The sequence below is a fragment of the Chinchilla lanigera genome, unplaced genomic scaffold (assembly GCF_000276665.1).
Source record: "Chinchilla lanigera isolate Chin_1 unplaced genomic scaffold, ChiLan1.0 scaffold00033, whole genome shotgun sequence".
Taxonomy (NCBI): domain Eukaryota; kingdom Metazoa; phylum Chordata; class Mammalia; order Rodentia; family Chinchillidae; genus Chinchilla; species Chinchilla lanigera.
In genome coordinates this window covers 4,869,483-4,879,074 of record NW_004955434.1, presented here as the reverse complement: position 1 = coordinate 4,879,074, position 9,592 = coordinate 4,869,483, and the positions used below count along the sequence as shown (strand labels likewise).

Genomic DNA, 9,592 nt, shown 5'->3' with positions numbered 1-9,592 from the left:
GTTTTTCTCTGGTACGGGGAACCGAACTCACGACCTTGCGCTTGCCAGGCAGGCGCTTTTGCCGCTGAGCTAAATCCCCAGCCCCCACTTTGCATGTTTTAATTCAGTCAGTTCCTAGTGAGCCTCATAGGGCAGGGACTATCATAAATCTCATCTGACAGAAGGATGAGATGATAAAAATCTTGCTCCAAGTCTCACAGAAAGTGGTAAAGGAGGGATTCACTTGTAGAGCTGGCACTTAAAACCTCATTATCACAGCTAAACACACAGGGCAGGGCTGGACCCAGGGTGCTCACCAGGAGCTCAGGATCATGAGGATGCCTGCCCTGCTTTGTTTATATGGAAGACTGTGGCAACAACCAAAGCAGTGGAGGTTGTTTTAAAGTCAGGCAGATACTCTCTTAGCTAAAAGTTCCAGCGGCCAGGTAATCTACTAAAAAAATGCTATGAAAAAGTTGTCTTCTCTATCAAGCTTCAACAAAGAACTTCCAAGCCAGGCGTGGTGGTACACATCTGTGATCCTAGCACTTGGGAGGCTGAGGTAGGAGGACAGCTATGAGTTCGAGGCCAGCCTGGGCTACACAGTAAATTCAAGGCCAGCCTAAACTACATAGCGAGATCCTGTTTTTTTTTTTTTTAAAAAAAGAACTTCCTCTAAATTTATTGTAAGTGTTTAAACAGATTTTTCCAAGATTCTGGCCATATTTAAGGTAATTTTACACAAAGAAAAAGAATTCAATGATTCTCTACCCAGGGGAAGGTAATACGTGATATCTATACTAAAGTCACCTCTGAACAAATTAACTGACAAGAGGGAAAGATGTTTCACAAGAATGGCAATGCTCTTGTTTTCTGGAAAATGAGAGTATATGAGAGCTGCACATATAGCCAGCTTTTCTATGTGAATCTATGTCTGAACCAGAGCGAACAGGGATTTACCATGTCACTGTCACCCAGACTCCTTACATTGATTAAATAAAATCTAAAACAGGATTAGGCCATCTCAGAGTACTTAGGGCAGGGGCTGTGTTGCATGTGATCCTTTCTGGGACTTTTTGGGAAAAATGAGAAGGTTGAAAATGTCCAGGAAGTCACGGACCTTAAATCTGCTTCAAAATAAACACAAGTAAAAGACACCCTAAATCTCCCAAGACACACTGATTTTTTTTTTTCTTTCTATGGCAGCAACAGGATATTCATTTAGATATAAGTCCATCGTTTGTTTGATACCAAGAGCTAGCATCCATGCCTAACAACTCAACTGTGAAGAACTCTTCACATACAGTGAACATTCTACAGTGCTTTCCCTATCGTCTTTACCCTTGATAAAATCTTCAGGGATTTTTACCTCATTCATCTTTTTATTCTAGTACCTCACACATAGTAGATGCTCAATAAATGGAACTTACGTTTCTAACTTGATCTCTTGCATGGAAATAAGTAAAATGCTTTTGTATGGAAGCATTTCAGTGATTATAAAAGCTCTGGATATTTTTACAGATGGGGACAGTGAGGCTTCCTGAATCATGTGAGTAGCCTAAACTCACTCAGCAGGCATTGGGCAGTCCAGCTCCAGAGCCTGCACTGCACCCTTTCCTGAACATGCCCTTTTGTTCCACTGTATCCTTTGAACTGATTTAGTCCTCACATGACTGCCAGGCCTCTGGCCAAACCGGTTTAAAAATTGTCTACATGTAGGTGATAGTATGGTATGTTGCCCTATACCTCTTAATGGATAGAGTAATTTTGTTTCTTTTTAAAAGAGATTCAAAATAATGGTACTCCCCCACCTGCAAGTTTCTGACAACAGTCATGACAATGACAGCCCCATTTACATTTTAGGAAAACAACTTACCCATCCTCCGGCAGGGAGGGCTGCAAAGTCCTACATTCCTTTGGTGTGAACACCACGTTCAAGTCATCATCAGTGAAGTCTCCCAGCTCCTGCGCCAGCTCCACATCCAGGCTGTTCAGGTGGGTCATCAGAAGTCCTTCGAAGTCCACTGGCTCCACTGGGTCATAGAACTGAGGCTGGAAGGGTAGGGAAAAGAAAAGGATGGCCCCGCACGGCTTCTGGCAAAAGCAGAAAGGCAACAGTAGATATCTGCCTTGCCCTCCTGTTCAACTTAGCATTTTGCTATTAGCCTAAAAAGAAGTGACGCTGGAGGAGCTGTCAAACACAGGAGCGGTGATACGGAAAGGAAAAAGAAATACAGCAATGGAAAGTCAAGTCATAACACGATGAGTAATTAAAATCACACCCCAAGGCAGAATTTTTCTCTGCTTAATTGCATCTTGATGCGGAATCCTGAGGAGATCCAAAATGAAATCATAAGACTTTGCTGAAATTTTATAATTTCTCCTGCAAAAGCTCTCTGAGGCCATGTTTTGTTTACCCAAATACAGTGAAGTAGGGAATGAAGGCAAGTTTCCAGAAATTCAGGCAAACTCTCTACTGGTTGAGTATTTAGATGCAGTGTTTCCTTTGGCTTGAGTTATCCTATATGTTGAATCTCAAAAGCACTTCATATATAATCACGGCCGAGAGTGAGCCAGATTCACTGAAAAGCCTCCAGGGCAGTGACTTCCAAGCACTGCTGGGCTCACTGGAGTCGGTCTTCAGGAGATTTTTCATTGGATTGCACCTCCATGAGCAAATACAGGGCAAGCTGCTAAATTTTCATGGCTAAACTGACTCATTTGACAAGAACTGCTCCTTTGTTCTGCATTTTATCCTTCCACAGCAGGAGAGAGAAGGACTAAAACAAACAATATAAATTTAAATAATATTCTTCTTTGGTTGATAATACTAAAAGTTGTCAACATTTTGTCAGTCTTCAGTTAAACAGAGCCCTTTTTCCTGTCTATGAAATCCAAAGACTTAGGAAGTAAGCCTTAAGGAAGTAAGAGAATCACTTACATCAAGTAGATCTGTGTAATCATAACAATAGTAGCAATGATGCTGATAATAAAAATGGTAACAACAATTTCAGCTCTTGACCATGCGGATCATCAGCCCAAGGGTCACTGTTTTCCATGATCTCTACCAACAGTGCAGTGACAAAACAAACACAAAGATTCTTGATTTGTATGCTTTGAAGGGAAACAAGGACAGAGCCAAAGGAATTGCTAACAAAACCGGTTTTTGATCCCTTGAAATCCCCCATCAGTAAGGGCTTCAAGTTGGAGAAGAGGAACAAAGTGTTCTTGAAGATGCACGGGCAATTAAGATTAGAGAATGTAAATAAATGTAGCTGGCCTGTCCCCTCTGTCCCTGCTGGTGACGCAGGCATGAGTGACTTCTGTGGGGGAGGAAGGAGGAAGCTGTAATTTGGGCAAATCCTTCTCACCTGGGTTCCTGAAGGCAGCTGACTTAGGCAGAATAGAAGGGCATGGGACGAACCTCAGTGGAGAACAAAGCACTCCCCTAATTCTTTCTAGGTGGTATGGGAAAGGGCAGAGAGGAGCTCCTTGACTCTGACTGGGACATGCAGTCAGCTGGGAAGAGGGCCACAGTCCTGTCCAGGGACTCAGATCGGCCTCTGCAGGACTCAGGTGCAGAATAGGTTTGCAGAGAGATGCTGGTGAACTATACCAGAGGGTGTGTCACATGTGCACAGATCAAATGAACCTGCTGCGACCACAAAAGGCCAACCCCAAGGGAGAAAGCAGATCCCCTGACCCCGTCCCCCACCTGCCACCACATAGACCAGGTTAGGGTCAGGCTTTGAAATAACTTCTGCAGGAACTTATAGAAATTGCATATTTGTATCCCCAACCTAACATAATTTTTTGTTTTTTGAGACAGGGTCTTGCTATGTAGCCCAGGCTGGCCTCGAACTCACAGCAATCCTTCTGCCTCAGGCTCCTGAGTGCTGGGATTACAGGCATGTGCCACCATGCCTGGATGTAAAGTCTGTATCAATTGAACTAATAATTATTGAGTACTTATGTCATTATATGAAGTCATTATATATCTCACTCACTCATCACTAGAACCCTATGAAATGTATATCCTTATTATTCCTGTTTTACATATGAAGATATTGAGGGCTATAAACTCAGTAACTTGCCCATGATTATATGTCCAGAAAGTAGTCCATCTGGAATGCAAATCAAAGCAGGCGCAAGTTTTGAGCCATTGTAATTTTGATCATTTTCTCTTATAGATCTTTCAGGGAATCTGTATTTTCTGAGATCAAATTCTGGTCTACACTTCTCATGAGATTGGCTGCTCAAAGCAGTGATAGTAAATAAACAAAATAGTAATTAATGTAAATGTATTATGAAGAATATCAATTAATCAAGCAGAGGCACTAGAAATATACACTTAAAAATTACACTAAAAGCAGAGTTTAAAGCAAGGTGACACGAGCACCAATAACTAGTGTAGGAGCCTTATGGGAAAATGGTATATGCATGTAAGGATCAGGGAGAAAACAGTCCAGTTTCAGCGAAAGGACAATACTTGTTATGTTCCTGAAACCCAAAGCTACAAACGATGAAAAGTCAGGCTGACAGTACCCCCTGTCATCTACAGGACAGACTGTCCAAGCACCTGGAGCAAAGAATGGCAACTCCCTCATTTAGCAATGATTTACTGGGTACCCACCGAGTGCGAGGTGCTGTGTTGGGTATCAGGATACAAAGAAGCACAGGTCACTACGCTCATGGGACAGCACTATAATGGACCCTGAGATGCTGACATTTTTTACCTTCTCACATATAAATAATGCCATCTTTGGTGAGGGGAATTGATCCCTGTGTGCTAATTATGTGGCAATTCGCCGTGCACACATACACAATTCATGATAAGGTCACAAACTCTTGAGGTCTGAATAAACCCCAGGGTGAAACAGACTGCAAACACATAAACATAACAGAATTATTATTAAATATGCTTCTAGTGATGCACACAGTTGGCATTAATAATCTCGCCCACTCTTTTTATGCTAAAACTAATGAGGAAGGAAATTGGTCATTCCAAACATGGCGTAAACTAGTCTTGCCATAGGCAAGTAGTACAGACAGCGATTACTCTCAGGTTGCCTTCAAACAGATTTTCTTCTTGGAAGTTCAAATAATAACCAGAAATCAGAAAAAAGATGTGTTCTCTGGACTATCTGCAGTCTTAATCTCAAGAATAGGTTTTATCATGAGGTAAACAGTGCACACACGAACACGTGTATGTGTGCAAACACACACACACACACACACAAATCTATGTAGTGATAAGGGAGAAAACAAATACTGCATGAGTCACACAGCATTGTTTTTTTGGAGGGGGATAAAGTTTGGGAATTGGTGGGGCTGAGGTAGGGGGCTGTTCTCAGATCAGTCCAAGGAAGGACTTGGGCCCTTGGAAGCTTCCAAGTCAAGAGAGTTATTTCTCTAGTGTTCAGTGGTGACCAAAGATTAGTTTAAATGCTATGATCCCAAGTAATTTCAAGAAGGTTCCCTTTGTATCGTGACTTACCACACTATGCATAGCATTTACTATAATAATGGCAGAAAATGCCTTTTAAAAATAAATAAAATACGGAAGATTGCAAATAATCTTCAGTCGGTCTTTGCCTGTGTGGTCTTTATGGTGGGTCAACCTGACTAGGCCAAACTGTGTTCCCTCAAACTCCTTTTGTAACATGTGTCTAGACAGCCCGTGCTTCCAGACAGAGTTGGAGGACAGAGGAAGGCTATAGCCTCTTGTAGCATATGCACATCTTCCTCCAGTGATACAAACACTGATCCAGGTGCTGCCATGAGAGGATGTTGCCGTAGTAATTAAAGTCCCTAATCAGTTAATTTTAACTTAATGAAAAGAGGTTATCCTGGGTGGGCCTGACTTAATCAGTCAGAAGCCTTCCCGGAGAAGGTGCAGGCTCTTCTGAAGTTCAGGGGAGCCAAGCATCAGCTCGTGTCTGTGGGGTTACAGCCTGTTGTGATTCTCTCTCTGTCTGCCCTGTGGGTTTCAGGCTTGGTAAACTACAAGGGTCAGGCAGTAAGCTGAGGAAATACAGTCTCTACTCAGAAGTCATTTTTAACACTTCTCCAGTGAAGGCTTGTGTAGCCTTTCTTATTAGTTATTTCTTCCAGAGGCCTGGCCAATAGACTAGAAAAATACAAAAAATGTGATAAATAACCTAAAAGCTTACTGCCAAACATTCACTTTAAAATTAAACAAATTTGAGCTTTTCCTTGTCTCTCAACATACATCAGAGGTGGTTTCTCCTGACAAGAGGTAAGATTGAACTTGCTCTAAAATTAAGAATTCCAGGACTATGTTTGTTTAAAATTAACTTACATCGCTCCTAGCACAGGGCAGTACACACATAGCATATTGATAACTGATCCAAATGACAAATTTGAACAGTATTTCACACAGATGGTGTAAAGTGGGAGGATAAATGACTTGAACCACAGCACACAGATAGTCATGGAACACTTGCTTTCCATGCAGGGCAAGTCCCCTGCGTCCCAGTCACTGAAAGTCCCCACCTACTAGAAAACTTCTCAAATGGGACAAACTGGTGACTGGCCACTTTACCTTCAGGGCATTACTTTTTTACAGGGTGCTGGGGTGCATTTCTAGAACATTCCACATGATCTCATGTATTCCCAAGACTTTAAATGCCATCATTTAAAAAAATTACAAATTTGTATCTGTAGCCTCAACCTCTGCCTTGAAAGCCAGTCTGACTTTTCCAATTACACGCCAACCTCAGCATCACCAGCTGGCAATTGAACAGGCCTCTGAATCACAAGAAATTCAAGATAACTCTCCATTTCCTGCCAAACTGTTCAGCCCATACCTTCTAAGCCTCCACACGTCACCAAGTGGCAATTCTATTCCTAAGCCAATAACTTTGGAGTCAGGAGAATGTTGGTTCTTCTCCTTCTCTTAGACTCCACCTCTAATCCATCAGAAAATTCTACCCACTTTACTTCTGAAACTCCCAGAATCCAACCCCTCCTTGCCTTTTCACTGTGCTGACCTTATTCCAAATCAGCATTACTACTTTCCCGGGTTGTGGTGACATCTTCCTACCTGCCCTCTCCCTACCGGTCTACTTCCACATGGCAGCCACGATAAGCCTTATAAGAAACGCTGTATAAATGACTCATAAAAAGTCAGATGGTTCTGGGCCTGAGATCAATGCTTCCAGTGGCTTCTCACCTGAATCTGAGTGTAAACCCTCATTTTTTACTGTTCTCTGGGTCCTCCAACCCCACCCTGTGTCTCTATAATCTCTTCTCCGGGGCCCACTCTGTTCAGGCCACATTCTTCTTTCTTGCTGTTTCTTGAGTCTGCGACACACACTTGCCTCAGAGACTTTTCACTTGCTGCTCCTTCTGACTGGAATACCCGTCCTTTGGATATCTGCAAAATTCATTTAAAATTCTCCTTCCCAGAGAGAGGCCTTCACAGAACACCCAATCTAAATTGGCATCATTTCCATGTCGGTATTCCCTTTCCTGTTTCACTCTTCACAGGCCTTCCTGTCCCCTGTCACAGTCTGTATGTGCTCGTTTGTCTGTGCCTCTCATTCTAAAGTGTAAGCTCTATGAGGTCAGGCCCTTTGTGGTATTCACAATTGTATCAGCTCCGAGAGAAGTTCCTGGCAAAGAGTGATACCCAAGAACTATTTCCTGAATGAATGAATGAATGAATGGGTGAATGAATGAGACAGTTCTTTCAGCTCTACTGCTTTTAAGTAAACAGAGCTGCAAGTGGTGAGGTTCCTCCGGCTTCATGGATTTCACAGTACTTCTTGGCCTAAATAAGCAGTGCTCCTTTTCTCCCACCCGTGCCAATCTTACCCCTTCTACCAACGCCACTGAAATGATGACAAGTGTCATGGGCACTGGTCTGCCTTTACCAGGACCAAGGTGATTCCCCCGGCTTACAGGGGCAATGCTGAAATGCCTGCTCTGCACACAGCACAGGTGCACACTTTCCTTTCATCCTCTACTGTGAATATACGTGAAAACTGCATTAAGATCATTGTGTTCCATCTTGTGCCTCTAGTGCCGCCAGTGAGACCTAAGAACACCCAACTCCAGATAGTACAATGAACAGTCTACGGCCTCTGATTTAAAAGAAGTTTTCTAAAGCTCTCAGGTTCGGTGTCCTCAGATAACCTACAAATCTTGCTGGAATATCCCATTATCTTTCTAGGAAGAGATACTCTTTTTAAAGTAGAAGGAAATAACCATGTAAGCTGATGTTTTCTTCTAGGGAACCGGCATTGGGAAGCTGGCTTGGGGAAAGCACGGCCATCACCATTCTCATATTATGGGATAGCAGGTGTGTAATAGGGAGAGATGGGCTTTCCTATCTCTCAGAACATTTAGAAAAGAATTCAGGTCTTGATTCCCACGTTCCTCCTCCCCTACAAGTAGAAGGAACAAGGGCAACACACTGCCGAAGCTGGGAAAAGCAATTCAGAAAACCAAACTGGAAAAAAATCAGCGCTCAAATTGAACATCTTTTAAAGCATATTTATGTACAAAATGAACCAGGATTAAATGATGACACCTAGGAACATATGCTTTTTATACACAGTAGTTTTAACATTTTTACTTGCTTTTGCTTTTTTCTTAATATCTTCTCTTAGAAAACGGGTAGCAAAGCCACATGTTAATTTTAACCGGACTTCCTTCCTACTGAAGCAATTTCTCAATGTTTACTTTTGTCAGAATCTCCTGAGGAGGCAACAAATTATTAAAAGAATGCTGACAAATATTAGGGCATTTTTTTTCTTTTCAACTTTATATTTAAAAACTATTCCCCCTGAAAAATTTAAGGGTGTAGCATTAAAGTAAAAGCTGGCAAGGAGACAAGGGGTTAATGCCTGTTATCTAAACTTCCTTAAAGTCTCTAAACAGCCATGTCTCCGCTGTTTCTCAAGGCAGACACCGTACTACAGAAAGCTGTGTATACTTCACAGAGAACTCAAAGCACCAAACACCTCACCTTGTTCAAAATTTAAGTGTATCCAGTCACTTCAAAATAAATTTTGCTTATTTTGGAATACAAATCACAAATCAGACATCTTTTAACATTGTTTGTTTGTAAATAAGCATACGCTACCACCAAATTAAACCAAGAATCATACCTAACTTAGCTTGGTTTGAGTTCATGTGATATATCTGAAAACATGGACTTTATGCACTTGAGGTGCTTTTACTGTAATCTGCAATTTTGAAACAGAAAAAGTACAAATAAAAAGGGCAGGCTAGCAAGCTAACGAAGTCACAAATATATTTTTCAAAGAAATGTCACTGCAAGGTACCTACCACAGTAAAAGGTACTATATATTTCTTAGTACTGCTATTTTATTAATGACATAACACACAAATTCTCCTTCTTAAAGAACCACAAATCACTTCAGTAAAACGTACCTTTAAAGGATACACAGTGACCCCGCGTGTAAATTGTTACAGGAGACAAAATGGCGGGTACAGGAAATGAGGGGAAGGTTACAAAATTTCTAAGAGCAGAAGTGGTTTTGAAGTAGCAAGTAGAAACAAAAAATAACCTAAGCTCCTCAAGATAACCGCCAGAACCCGCCAGAAAGTGCTGCTGTGCTAT

The 9,592-nt window shown here is 41.8% G+C and overlaps 1 protein-coding gene across 2 annotated transcripts in view; it reads right to left on the bottom strand.

The window, feature by feature from the left end:
* The window catches only part of Dock8 (dedicator of cytokinesis 8), a 201,399-nt gene that overhangs the window by 171,471 nt on the left and 20,336 nt on the right, over window positions 1-9,592 (bottom strand). Inside the window, exons 1-2 of one of the 2 annotated variants that reach the window (XM_013516312.1) lie at window positions 9,403-9,503; window positions 1,856-2,031 (exon numbers count right to left, since the gene is read on the bottom strand). In XM_013516312.1, coding sequence (XP_013371766.1) covers window positions 1,856-1,983 — 128 coding nt within the window. In that variant the 5' untranslated portion in view covers window positions 1,984-2,031; window positions 9,403-9,503. Of the gene's footprint in view, window positions 1-1,855; window positions 2,032-9,402; window positions 9,504-9,592 lie in introns of those variants that run through there. The other variant, XM_005388589.2, reaches the window with a different exon arrangement.